The sequence below is a fragment of the Leuciscus leuciscus genome (genome assembly GCF_965113295.1).
Source record: "Leuciscus leuciscus genome assembly, chromosome: 25".
NCBI lineage: Eukaryota > Metazoa > Chordata > Actinopteri > Cypriniformes > Leuciscidae > Leuciscus > Leuciscus leuciscus.
The window spans coordinates 5,441,867-5,456,507 of record NC_138724.1 but is presented as its reverse complement, the minus strand read 5'-3'; the positions used below and the strand labels follow the sequence as shown (position 1 = coordinate 5,456,507).

Below are 14,641 nucleotides of genomic sequence, written 5' to 3'. Positions count from 1 at the left end.
TACTAAAACAAACAGAGCGCATATGTGTAAAACAGTGCGTGTCATAGAAGACACAGTCAGTTGGAGTAGAGCTGCACAATTCTGGATAAGTTGAGAATCACGAATTAAATTCAATTTTAACATTTTACATTTTAATGAATGATTCAATGACTCACTCATAAAAACGTCACTTGTTTGATTACTGAATGATTCAGTGTTTTTGAACGAATCTCTTGAATGAATGATTCAGTGACAAATAAATGTAGATTTCGCATTGTTTGTAAACTCTGGTTGACTCAATAATATGCCAATTCAGAGTTCTTCACATTGTGTGAAACTGACTGTTAAACGTTTAGGGACCCCAGTTATGCCACTGCTGAATGTAAAGCATGCTATCGTCACAGTTTGTGACACAATTAAACCATTTAGTGACCACTTGTGCATGGAAGGGGGATTTTCATTAAGAGTGAAAGATGAAATTGAACACTTAAGATGTTATTTTTTTTTAAATGTGTGTCTGGTCCAAGAAAACACATCCCACACCACAAGAGCGCCTGCTTTCAATATAATATGCATTACTTGAATGCTTTAATTATTTTGACAGCTTTGCTGTTTGAAATTCTCATGGCAATGAACTCAATTTAGTAATATTCATGTTATAGTAATTGTTTCATTTGTTACATTTATAGCCCCACATAAAATGTATATACTACATATATAAATGTTAATTACGTATTATATAGTTACATTTATAGCCCATAATAATTCAATCACTCATGTTGTTGTGTTTTTTTATTTAGTTTTTTTAATGTAGATACCAATAATGACTGCCCAGACCTGTGGACAGCCAAACAAAAAGAAGATTTTAAATCCAAGTACCCTTGGTTAGGATACAAAAACAAAAAATTGGGTAAGTTTAGGTAGATTGTTAGTTTTGACAGCTTCTAAAACAGTGAACACAGAGAAATATACAATTTGTGTGCTTGCATGTATGTGGGAGAAATGGACACTACACACATACAAATATGAATACAGTAGTTACATTGTTTATGCTTCACAGGGTGCCTGGTCTGTAGCAGTGTGAACTCCATTGGGATCGTCAAGGAGCAAGGCGTATCTCTCTAAAGAATGGATGAACTTTGAAATTCAAGCATCTGGCCAGGGAAGTAGAGAGACAAGACTGTCAGTCTTGAGAAATAAGGTGAGGAAACAATCAGGTTGTGAAGATGAGAGAACAACAGAAAGAAGCGGTCATTGAGAATGCGGTGGAGGCTATGACTGAGTCCTACATGAAGGAAACCAAAGCTGTGTTTCGAACAGCCCACCATTTGGCCAAAAAGAACAGACCGTTTTCTGACCATGAGAGCCTCAATGAGCTGCAGGAATTGAATGGTATAAAGATGGGCTCAATACTTCATTCACGTTACAGTGCAACACAAATAATTAAACATGTTGCCAATGAGATGCAGAGCAAAATCATCAGTAGCATAATAGCATCTTCGAGTAAGTTAGCTGTTCAATTGACGAGGCCTCTTCTTTAAGTCACAAAGCTGTCATGACAGTTTTAGTTAAAGCATCAGTCCAAGAAGAAGAAAGCCCTGAATTTTCCTTTTTGCATGGCACTGTATGAACCATAGACTTGAACTAGCTGTGTCAGATGCAATTTATGAGGTAAACTAGGTCAATCACTTTAAAGCTTTTATGCACAAGCTATATTCTCTGTATAGTATGTCAAACAAAAATGAGCGTGAACTCAAAGATGCAGCAGCTGAAGTAGACTCACAACTTCTTCGCATTGGCAGAGTCTTGGATGTACGCTGGGTGGCCAGTAGCTTTCGGACTGGTCATGCTGTTTGGACATCACTGGGAGCTCTTGTGCAGCACTTTAAGAATGCTTGTTCTGATGAGAGGAGGTCCAACACAGAGAAGCAAATGTACAGAGGTTTATTGGACCGTGTTCAAAGTCCTGAATTTATTTGTGACCTTGGGCTCATGTATGACACACTCCATGAACTAAGTGTCCTGTCACAGGAGCTTCAGGCTCGTTCTATAACTCTCCTCAGAGCAGAGCTTCTGCTGAAACACACAATCAGAGTGATTCATTCATTTAAAGAGAGTCCAGGTGAGAAATATGGTGAGGCTTTAGAAGCAAAAGAGAGTGGGCTGTATCGATCTATAGCCTTGAAAATAAATACAAAGCTCAAGTCTATCAATCCAGGACAGTTCTTACAAAGCCTTGTGAACTATCTTGAGCAACGCTTGTCTTTCGAAGATGAGACCATCAAAGACCTCAGCATCCTTGATCAGAGTAAATGGCCATCAAACCCCAGCATCCGCCATGGTGAAGAACAAGTTAAGCGACTGTGCAAGCGATTTAACTTGTGCACAGACCAAGCACTGAATGGGATGCGGGACCTACTGGAAGAGCCCAACAGTGAGCCCAATGACCTGAAACCACTCATTAACTGTATGAAAACATTCCCTGTCAGCACAGCAGAGTGTGAGAGGAACTTTAGCCTTATGAGCAATATAAGCACAGACAAAAGGGCTGTCCTACTGGTCTCAAACATATCAAACTTAATGATGATTAACATCAACAGACCCCCTACTTCAAAGTTTGATCCTAGAAAGTATACAAGGACCTGGTTGAAGAGCCACCGTACTGCCTCTCTGTGAAAACCCCTGCAGAGAGCAAGTGTGTCTGCAATATACTGGAGTACAGGGGTAGACAGGCTTTTGACAGGTTTAAAAACCTGCACTGACTATACATTCAAAATCAGTTATTTGTTATTTCATATTTATGAAATTGCGCTACTTACCTCCTGAAGTTAAGTCCCTTGAGCCAAAAATATAAGCACTTATTTAGAAACCCTGCATGAGTATATCATTGTGGTTTTCATGAAAATGTTGTAAAATGTATATATTTTTGTTATATATATTGTTATGTTTTAACATTGTTTTGAATATATTGTTGAATTCTTTGAATGATGATGATGATGATGATATTTTAATGTTAAATAAACTAATCTAATATGATATATTTAAGATGAGGTAAGCATGGTGTTTCAGTCAGAGATTAGTTCATTTTTACTGGCCCACAGACTATAGGAATTGAGACAACTCAATAATTATGAACTTTGAGTGAACTATCTCTTAGAACAGCTGATTTGCAACAGATAGTGTAACCGTATAATGGTGGCACACTCTGGCCTACACTATCTGCTGCAAATCAGCTGTTCTAAGAGATAGTTCACAAAATAAACTACTGGCTCAGACTATTTGCAACGTGAGAGACTAGTTGTCCAGTTTTCATGTGTGGATGGACTAAGGAATAGTCACTCAAATACATAATTATTTAGTTGTCTCTTCCTATAGTCTGTGGGCCAGTATTAATTGCAGAAACTGCACCTCTTCAGTGGCTAATATTAATTTCATAATGATCCTTTCTCCCTGAAGTCAAGCAGCAAAAGTTCAGTGATAATGTGCAAATACTACTGGCCCATTTTGGGGTGAACTAATATACAAGACTAGTCTTACATGTCACTGTTTATAACACAGAGAGTTCATCCTTTGCTGGGACGCTTAAACAAATATTGGGGGCATAAATTAAGAGTATACCCACTTCTCCAGGCACCACTACATCACTGCGAACTGGGTTATTGTATTTTAGCATTAAGAAAATCTTATATCATATTTACCTTTAAGGTCTTTAGAAACTTTGAACTAAACATTGATATAGTGTAGTTTGTGATCCTCCATCAGCAGCTGCAGTTTCTCTCAGCTGTATCAGTGCAGTCACTGTGACGTCTGACTGACAGAGGTTTTTGTACGACTCTTTATCACTGTGTGAACACCCAGCTACCAGTATGATGTGCACTCTGACAGTAATAATCTCCTGTATCTTCAGTCTGGACTCCACTGATGGTCAGAGTAAAATCACTGCCAGATCCACTGCCACTGAATCTAGATGGAGTTCCAGTATAACGGGTTGTTGCATCATATATGAGGAGTTTAGGAGCTTCTCCAGGTTTCTGTGAGTACCAGTGTAACCAACTACCACTATACACATCACTGCTGGTTTTACAGTTTATTCTGACTTCTTCTCCTGGTTGAACTGCTGGTATTGATGGACTCTGAGTTACAGTGATCTGTCCTCTACACTCTGAAAGAAAACACAAACAAAAATTATAATGATATATATGATGATTTACAGTATATGATAAAAATCTAATTTTAAGATAATTAATAATAATAATTATAAAAACTGTATTACACAGTTACCTTGAATAAACAGTGCAATGGTCCAGATGAAGATGTTGATTGTGTTCATTGCTGTAGTTTAGTCTTGTGTGATGATGAAGATTGTGTTCTGCTCTCAGTCATGAAGTGTTAAACTCACAGCACTATAAACACTCTCAGAGCACTGAAGCATGTGCTGACAATGCAAAGAAGTGGGCAGGATTTACAACAGCTTGTGCTGATAACAAACTCATAAACTCTACATAGAAGATTTTACTTTCAGAATAATGTTATTGAACCATTTAGTGATTAATTATACATACTGTATTTATTAATTGTGAAATATTTTTGTTTATGTTTGTCTGGAGAATCATGAATGTAGATCATTTTAAACATATGTCATACGCAGCAGTTTCTCTGAGTACAGTTCTGTGCTACACCTTTACAAGCATGTTAACAATGACAAATCAAGAACTAAATAAATCAGTTTTACTATATTTAGAGTCATAAAAAAAAGTCCATTATGGTCTTTGGAATCAATGTTAACATTTTGCTCTCTGGGAAATATTTTCATGATGTCTATTTTTTCCCACATTTTCCACATGCATGAAGTTCATCAGGACTCATAATCAGGTCATTATATATTAAACAATGTGCATCTGAAATGTTCAGAATTATTGATTCATTTATTTGAAGCTGCAGGTTTTTCTGTGAATCATGATGATTGATCTGCATATGAAGAACAGAAGCATCATTATGAGAAACTCCACAACATCATCCATGATCAAAGAGGTCAAAGGTCACCTCAGAGGTCACAGCTCATCAAATATATTTCTTTAAACAGTGTTATATCAGAAAGCATTTAGTCAAATCTGAATGAGTGAGTGTTGAGAAGAGCTGAGGATCTTCTAATATCAGTGTGTTGAAGTGTTGTTTCTCTCTCTCTGCTGGAGTGTGTGTTCACTCGAGTGGAATAGAGGTTTTTGTACGAGCGTTTCATTAGATTGTATCACTGTGGTACACTTTCGGTGGAGGAACTAAACTGGTGATCGGTAAGTCTGTCTATTTAATCATCTAATAAAAAAAATATTATTCAATTTTAAAATAAAATTTTAATTTCAGAAAGTGTTTTTTATAGTGAAAAAACCCCACAACATTTATTAATAATAATGACTATAAGATATTGTGGTGACACTTTACTTAAAGCCTTTATGTATAATGCATTATAAAGGTATCAATTGCGTATGTTATAATGTCATATATGTTTTCATAAATAACTGTAACCAAAGTTAAAATGTTTTCTAATATTTGCTAATTCCTTGTTACATCTAGAATTGATTGTTTGTCATGAGTTTTAGTGTATTATAATTTTTTGGAGGTGTAACAATGAAAAGATAATATTATAATGTGTTAACCTTGGTTTCAATTATTGATGAGATCATACATGCATTATAATGTGTAAAACAATATATAATTAATGCATTAAAAATACTTTTTATGATGCAATATCTATAAAGGCTTTAAATAAAGTGTTACTGATATTGTTGTATAATCATTTAATCTAAAACAATGATATATAACGATTGTTATAAGAATTGCATTATTCCTTTCTAAATGTATTTCCACACTGTGTCTCACTATGAGTTTAATCAGTTTATTACAGGTTTGTTTTTCCTTCATTTATTTCTACACTGAGTTCATATTTAGTTCATCTTTTATTGTCCTAAACAAGAACAACATTTATTAATAATAATGATTATTAGATATTGTGGCAAACTTTACTTATAACTGTAACTGTAACCAAAGTGTGTGTGTGAATGTGTTGTGTTTGTCTCCTGCAGCTGGTCCCACAGTGAAGCCCTCAGTGTCTCTGCTGCCGCCCTCTTCTCTGCAGATCTCTGGAGACTCAGCCGCACTGCTCTGCCTGCTCAGCTCTTACTCTCCACAGGGGGCGCTGGTGAGCTGGACACTGGACGGGTCAGAGGTCACCGAGGGGGTTCTGACCAGCGCAGAGAGCCAGCAGGACGGCCGCTACAGCCGCAGTAGCGTCCTGACCCTCAGCAAAGCACGCTGGGAAGAGGGAGAGCTGTACGTCTGCAGAGTAACACATGATGGAGCTCCTCATGAGGTCTCGTTCCACAAGAGCTCTGAGTGCTGATGTTTCTCTCCTGAAGATGAGCCGTATCTGAGTGTCCTGTGTCAGGCAGGATTCACATGAGTCTAGTGCTGCAGCTGTAGTGATTTACAACTCAATACTGAAAGAGTGTGTGTGTGTGTGTGTGTGTGTGTGTGTGTGTGTGTGTGTGTGTGTGTGTGTGTGTGTGTGTGTGTGTGTGTGTGTGTGCGTGATCTTTCAATCTGCTGTGTTTGCTGCAACATTCAATAAAGCTTCTCAACAAGTTCACTTTGTGTCTGACAACATCATTCAACTAACAGATGAAGATGCAGGTGCTTTTCAGAAGGTTGATGTAGCAGTAAATGTCAAATAAAGCTCTTGGGGTTTGAACATGGTCTCTGGAGACAGAGCTGCTCTATTCTGAGAGGATCACAATCACTCCACCCTGACAATGCAAATGGGGTTTTCAGTCTCACTCTCTGATTGGTTACATGATCTGGACTGGAACACTTTCACTTCTGCTTTAGTGAAGCAGCGCAGACAAACTGATCTTTATATTTATAGGAGATAAAAAAGTTTAGAATATAAAAATATCATAAAAAAGATCAAGATCAAGAATCAGTCGTTCTGACACTAATTGTTACATAATCATTACATTTATAGACAATGGTGTAAATATATATGGAAATGTTATGCAAATCATAACTAATACATGATCACAAATGAAGAATCAGTGTGTTGTTAATAAATGTTAATATCATAGTGTATTTGTTCATTGTTCATACATGTTTATATTAAAGTGTATTTGTTAATTTTATAATAAAAACTCTTGGTTGAATGTGTGTTTCACTGCCAGTTTCTGCCCAGCCGACTCTCAGCCAGATCTGTCTTACAGTGCCTGGGCCAGACCTGGGCCATATCAGTAAATAAGAGTCGCTTTACAGGGTGTGGGCCACATCTGGGCCAGAGGAAGCTCTGTGTGTCCATGTTCAGTGTGTTGGGCCAGTTTTGGGCCGGGGACCCAGCCAGAAGTGGAGGTGGGCCAGGCAAAGTTTGCTCTCTGTCCTGCTGTTATCAACTCAAGAGTGAACCAACATCATGTTGCTCTAGTGATGGGAGAAACAAAGCTTTTAGAAACCATTGAACCGATTGATTTGCATAATGATTCACTGTATTGAAGCTCTGGAAACGCCACACGCTGGTCAGAACAGCGGAAACTCAGCATAAAAACACCTTTTACACACCAAATGCAAATGTTTTTATTTAAAGTCTAATCTATTCAATGCAATTACCAAATCATCTAATACCAGTAAATATGAAATGTCTTTATAATATGTGTTAGTTTATTAAATTGAAGGGCTTGTTTTGTTTGTTTTATGGAGAGCTTGGTAATCAGACCAATTAGACACTTTTAACTACAACTCCTTTTTTATTATAAAAATGTGTCAATAAACATTAATATTTAACAAACTGATCTGAGATCAGGTAAAATGAAATAGACAGTGGTTCATGGGTTCACAGAGATCATCGCCCCCTAGTGACGAACCAGTGACATTTGGAAACAGTGATGACATGAAGCCAGTGCTGCCAGATTTGGGCAGTTTTGAATGTGATTGTGCTGGTAAACGTTGGTTTGGCGGTTTTCAAACACCTACATTTTATAGACTAACTGGTTAATAAACAAAACTCAAGTGTGCATGTAGTCCATAAAATCAGTCATCATGATGTGTAAATACACCGGCCCACTGCAGATCTGATTCAGCCAATCAGAGATCAGCAATCAGACGTGATCATTCATGACTGACGGGTTTTTAGTGAGATCATTTGTAGCTGTATATTCGAGTGATCACTATGTCAAAGTGTCATAAATATACAGTTGTATCTACAGTAAAGAGTGGGAGAGTGACCCAACTCTCTAAACGTGGATTACACCTGGTGGGACTCGAAGGCTCTTTATGAATATAACTGTAACTCTGAGAGCACAGTTGAATGACTTCATTGAAATGGAGTATGGGACTATGACTCCTGTCCATCATCATGTGCACACTGGCCTGATCAGGACATCTGCAACTTCTAAACCGTCCAGACTGAGCTCTACTCGTCCCGACCGCTGCTGGAAGAGGTGTCAATCATTCATCAAGCATCTTTTAGAGGAAATGTTCTCTTTTATAGAGATATTATCTTGCTAGAGAATATTCTCCTTTGGAAATAAAGGAAGTGTTGAAGTGCCCAGAGAAACTCTCTTGCTGACAGATAGGGAACTCAGTAATATTAAAGATCTGTCCTCTAGTGGTGAAGGATGGAAGTGCAATTAAAGCGATTGACTTTCCTACAGTTCCATTACATTGTAGTGGCAAGTTTTACAGGAACAAGCTCCACTCACATTTTCTCCACATTTTAGTTCAGTTTTGTAAGAGATATGAGATTATGTGTTGACTTAGTAGATCATAATAAATAAATAAAGTGTGTGAAAGGTTTGATATTGTGTAGTTTGTGATCCTCCATCAGCAGCTGCAGTTTCTCTCAGCTGTATCAGTGCAGTCACTGTGACGTCTGACTGACAGAGGTTTTTGTACGACTCTTTATCACTGTGTGAACACATAGCTACTACTGATAACGTGAAAACTCTGACAGTAATAATCTCCTGTATCTTCAGTCTGGACTCCACTGATGGTCAGAGTAAAATCACTGCCAGATCCACTGCCACTGAATCTAGATGGAGTTCCAGTATTACGGGTTGATGTCTGATATATCAGGAGTTTAGGAGCTTCTCCAGGTTTCTGTGAGTACCAGGACAGACAGGGTCGAGGACTACAGCCGGTTAAAGGAGTGCTGGCGCTGCATCTCATCACAACATTCTCTCCTGATGAAACTGTATGAACTACAGGAGTTTGAGTTACTGTGATCTGTCCACTGGAGCCTGGAAGAGAAATGCATAAAGACAATATAAAAACAATGTGTCATATTAGAAATAGAAATAGATGTTCAATATTTATAAAATATGAACCAACTTTATTTAATTATAAGCATGTCAGTGTCTTATTGTATACCTGATATACAGAGCAATATCCAGATGAAGATGTTGATTGTGTTCATTGCTGTAGTTTAGTCTTGTGTGATGATGAAGATTGTGTTCTGTTCTGCTCTCAGTCATGAAGTGTTAAACTCACAGCACTATAAACAGCACTGAAGCATGTGCTGACAATGCAAAGTGACTCTTGCTATTTAAATCATTATCCTGAAGACTGTAGATCAGTCACAAACACATTTCGGTTACACTTTACAATAAGGTTGGTAACGCTTTAGATTACAGCCCGGAAAGTACTGCGTAATTAAAATGAAATTACAGTGTAACTTTCGGTAATTACAGTGTACCAATAAAGTACTTACGTGTAAGTATAGGGGAATAATATGTAAAGTCTTGGGAATAAAGGTGTAACAACCAGGAAAATAACAAATTATTTAGGCAAATTATTTAGACTAAGTATTCCATGTAGTTACAGGGTAAGTATGACATTGCGGGCTGTAAATTAAAGTGGTGCTTCTTACCCTCTTGTTTCATGTAGTTACAGGGTAAGTGTGACATTGCGGGCTGTAAATTAAAGTGGTGCTTCTTACCCTCTTGTTTCATGTAGTTACAGGGTAAGTATGACATTGCGGGCTGTAAATTAAAGTGGTGCTTCTTACCCTCTTGTTTCATGTAGTTACAGGGTAAGTATGACATTGCGGGCTGTAAATTAAAGTGGTGCTTCTTACCCTCTTGTTTCATGTAGTTACAGGGTAAGTATGACATTGCGGGCTGTAAATTAAAGTGGTGCTTCTTACCCTCTTGTTTCATGTAGTTACAGGGTAAGTACAATAAAAACATACGTACACACACACAATCTGATATCACTTGGAAAACTTTATTTGAAAAACAACTTATTTCAAAACGGATTTACAGCAATTTGTTTCTCTTGCTTGGTTTCCTCCTCCTCTTGTTCCTCTTCTTCTTTTTCTTTCTTTCCACTGATGAATCTTAAGAAGGAATCCCATGACATGTCTCTTGCTATTCTGTATTATGTGTTAAAAGAAAATACAGTACAGAAATGTCCTCATCATTTACTCATCTTTTACCCTCATGTCATCCGAGATGTATACAAATTTCCTTCTTCAGATTAACACAAACAAAAGTTTTTAGAAAAATAAATAATCTCTGTGAATGCATATAATGCAAGCTCATGTGTTCCTAAAAGTTGACAACAGCACATACAACAATAACTACAGTAATCCATACGACCCCAATGGATGAATCAATTGTCACAGTGTCTGGTTTGTGTTCTCTGGGTAACCACTAGAGGTCCTCTTCCCCCACGGTGTCTTTCACTCATAACTACATTTCCCATCATCCTGTTCTGTCACTCATTGATCATTGCACTCAGCTGTTTCCCGTCACCTTGTTAGTATCTGTGTGTATATATACCCTGTCTGTTTAGTCATTGTCATGGAGTCCTTGTATATTGTCACACCACTTCTGGTAGTCTGTTTTTGCCTGTTCTTGTTTGTTTTCTTGTTTTGGATTGACTCATTGGATTTTGACCCTGGCCTGGACTGGATTGTGAGTACGGAATACCCTATTAAAAGACTGCAATTGGATCTCTTGTTTCCTGTGTGTGTGTGAATCGTGACAGAAGGACTCCATCATGTCAAGATCCAGCGGTATGGGTTTTCGTGACTCTTCCTCAACCACCAAGAGGGAGAGGAGGCAGCAGAGTGGGATTTTGCGAGCCGAAGAGGAGGAGCCTCGCATGACTTTATTTGACTGTTTTGCTCTATGTGCTCGCATCAGGGAGGAGAGTGCTGCGCTCCCGGTGAATTCCGGGGAGAGAGCAGCATCCAGTCGCTTGCGGACACGACGGAGGAAGAGGAAGACTTCCTGTCTCCCTAATGTCCCGGAGGTCGTCCCCGTGCAGCCCGCTGTCGTCCCGGAGGTCGTCCCCGTGCAGCCCGCTGTTGTCCCGGAGGTCGTCCCCGTGCAGCCTGCTGTCGTCCCGGAGGTCGTCCTGCCACGGCAAAGAAGGCTGTCTTCCTCTTTTATGCAGTAGCTGTACTGCGTGCTTGGAGGAGACACAGCAGGTCTGCCGATCCAGAGACCATTCAGGTCACGTCTGCCGATCCAGAGACCGTTCAGGTCACGTCTGCCGAGCCTGGGTCTTCGGACAAGATGGCCGCCGCCGAGCCTGTTCACGTCACGCCTGCCGAGCCTGTGTCTTCGGACAAGATGGCCACTGCCGAGCCTGTTCACGTCACGCCTGCCGAGCCTGTGTCTTCGGACAAGATGGCCGCCGCCGAGCCTGTTCACGTCACGCCTGCCGAGCCTGTGTCTTCGGACAAGAAGGCCGCCGCCGAGCCTGTTCACGTCACGCCTGCCGAGCCTTTGTCCCCTGACAAGATGGCCACCGTCAAGCCTGCGTCTGTTCCTGAGCCTGAGCCGGTGGCGTCTGTTCCTGAGCCTGAGCCGGTGGCGTCTGTTCCTGAGCCTGAGCCGGTGGCGCCAGTTCCAGTGCCTGAGCCGGTGGCGCCAGTTCCAGTGCCTGAGCCGGTGGCGCCAGTTCCAGTGCCTGAGCCGGTGGCGCCAGTTCCAGTGCCTGAGCCGGTGGCGCCAGTTCCAGTGCCTGAGCCGGTGGCGCCAGTTCCAGTGCCTGAGCCGGTGGCGCCAGTTCCAGTGCCTGAGTCGGTGGCGTCAGTTCCAGTGCCTGAGTCGGTGGTGCCAGTACCAGTGCCTGAGCCTGTGTCTGTTCCTGTTCCTGAACTGGTGTCTGTTCCTGAGCCTGTGTCTGTGTCTGTGTCTGTTCCTGAGCCTGTGTCTGTGTCTGTTCCTGTTCCTGAGCCGGTGTCTGTTCCTGTTCCTGAGCCGGTGTCTATTCCTGAGCAGCCGGTGCCTGTTCCTGAGTGGGTGCCTGTTCCGTGGCCGCCCGAGGGGTCGTCTCCGCCGTGGCCGCCCGATGAACAGTCCGCTCCATCCTGGCCGCCTGAGGGAAAGTCTCCGCCCTGGCCGCCAGATGGACTGTCTGCTCCGCCCTGGCCTCCTGAAGGGTCGTCTCCGCCCTGGCCGCCCGAGGTAAAGTCTCCGCCCTGGCCGCCCGAGGGAAAGTCTCCGCCCTGGCCGCCCGAGGGAAAGTCTCCGCCCTGGCCGCCCGAGGGAAAGTCTCCGCCCTGGCCGCCCGAGGGAAAGTCTCCGCCCTGGCCGCCCGATGGGTCGTCTGCTTCGCCCTGGCCGCCCGATGGGTCGTCTGCTTTGCCCTGGCCGCCTGATGGGTCGTCTGCTTTGCCCTGGCCGCCCGATGGGTCGTCTGCTTTGCCCTGGCCGCCCGATGGGTCGTCTGCTTTGCCCTGGCCGCCCGATGGGTCGTCTGCTTCGCCCTGGCCGCCCGATGGACTGTCGTCTCCTTCATGGCCGCCCGATGGGTCGTCTGCTTCGCCCTGGCTGCCCGATGGGTCGTCTGCTTCACCCTGGCCGCCCGATGGACTGTCTGCTTCACCCTGGCCGCCGGCTAAGCCGTCACCCCGTTTCTGTTCCCCTTCATGGACCTGGCCCCCCATCCCTCCCTCTGATCCTCCACCATTCCACCTCCCTCCTGGACTCTTGTTTTGTTTTATAGTTATGTCTTGGAGCGTCTGGTAGCCGCTCCGTAGAGGGGGGGTTATGTCACAGTGTCTGGTTTGTGTTCCCTGGGTAACCACTAGAGGTCCTCTTCCCCCACGGTGTCTTTCACTCATAACTACATTTCCCATCATCCTGTTCTGTCACTCATTGATCATTGCACTCAGCTGTTTCCCGTCACCTTGTTAGTATCTGTGTGTATATATACCCTGTCTGTTTAGTCATTGTCATGGAGTCCTTGACACCACTTCTGGTAGTCTGTTTTTGCCTGTTCTTGTTTGTTTTCTTGTTTTGGATTGACTCATTGGATTTTGACCCTGGCCTGGACTGGATTGTGAGTACGGAATACCCTATTAAAAGACTGCAATTGGATCTCTTGTTTCCTGTGTGTGTGTGAATCGTGACATCAATGTCTTCTGAAGTGAAACGATAAGCGTTTGTAAGAAAAATACCAAATATTTTAAATTTTTAAACTGTAGACTATCGCTTCCGACCAACTGTCACCTGCGCGTTCATGAGAGGGTTGAGTACGTTTACGCGTGACAATTTAAAGCGTGACGTAAGCGCACCGAAAAACCGAATGTCGAATTATAATTTTTTTTATGTTTTCATTATTGCTTACAACAAAATACAAACAATAACAGATAATAATAATAATAATGAAAAACAAACCATGCAGAAGAACAGACACCAGTTCTCGTGACTAAACAAAGGGCGCCAATGTGAGTGTGCACACCGACGCGAAAAACACCACGCGTAAAAGCGTAATTTTTTTTTAAACGCCTCGGGTTCGTTTTTTTGGTTTGACGCGCCGCGTCAAAAACTATCCAACCAATGAGATTGGCGCTTTTGCTCATGTGTCTGGAGCTTCTGAAGTTACAGTAAAACACAACTTGGGGGCGCTCAAACACAAAACGGTCTTGCCGAGCACACATACGTAACAGCGAATTAGATATACGCCAAGTAGCGTCTACACTGCCCATAGACAGACACTGCCGGGAAGAAATAAGACGAGGAAGATGCAAGGCAAGATGAATGTAGAGCTGCTGGTCTCGTTGGTGTCGGAACATAAAGAACTATATGACAAACGCGACAGCGACTACAAAAATCTTGATAAAAGAGAACTGTTATGGAGTGGTATTGCAGAGTATAGACTGTTATGGAGTGGTATTGTATTTCTGTTTTACATTAAGCGCCATCTAATGTCAGGGAATGAATTTGCATGTTCACTCGGCTCATCGTCAGCGAAAATCGCTTGGGTGTGAACACAAAAAACGCGTTGAAAAACGCTGGCGAATAACGCGTGCCGATATTCGTCCCGGTGTGTACGGGCCTTTAGGTTAAAGGTTGTAGATGCTATGCATTCTAGGCCATCTTGTGTAAACTGGGATAATTGTACTGGAATTGCATAGCAGTTTCAAGTTGCATGTGTGACTATGGTGAATTTGTTTGTCTCCTTAGTGGAAAACTCTGCTATTTTCCATATAGCTGCAGTAAAACCATTTACAGGAGCACAGAATCGCCATGTGGCCACAATGTTAATCACAATTGCATTAACCATGAAAATGCTTTCTTCACGAAGCGAGTTCTGCCTTCTCTCTGCCAGTGAAGTCCATTCTGAAACGCGTCCGAAAATGAACAATAACTCAGTGAATACTCAGTCA

General features: G+C 41.8%; 2 protein-coding genes and 1 gene segment (V, D, J or C); all 3 read left to right on the top strand.

Annotated features, from left to right (window-relative positions):
• Positions 1–762: 762 nt before the first annotated feature.
• Positions 763–3,667, top strand: LOC309490952 (E3 SUMO-protein ligase KIAA1586-like). The gene is made up of 2 exons (XM_082160285.1): positions 763–889; positions 1,040–3,667. Exon 2 carries the CDS (start codon positions 1,681–1,683, stop codon positions 2,653–2,655), a length of 975 nt encoding a protein of 324 aa, XP_082016411.1. The 5' UTR covers positions 763–889; positions 1,040–1,680; the 3' UTR covers positions 2,656–3,667.
• Positions 3,668–4,935: 1,268 nt separating this feature from the next.
• LOC309489998 (immunoglobulin lambda constant 7-like) lies at positions 4,936–6,376 on the top strand. The segment is given in 2 exons: positions 4,936–5,029; positions 6,060–6,376.
• A 4,588-nt stretch (positions 6,377–10,964) lies between these two features.
• Positions 10,965–13,166, top strand: LOC309489997 (uncharacterized protein; the record flags this gene model as incomplete). Its single annotated transcript, XM_082158948.1, has 3 exons — positions 10,965–11,337; positions 11,371–12,961; positions 13,145–13,166. The coding sequence occupies exons 2-3, from the start codon at positions 11,538–11,540 to the stop codon at positions 13,164–13,166; spliced, it is 1,446 nt and encodes a 481-aa protein (XP_082015074.1). The 5' UTR covers positions 10,965–11,337; positions 11,371–11,537.
• Positions 13,167–14,641: the final 1,475 nt, after the last annotated feature.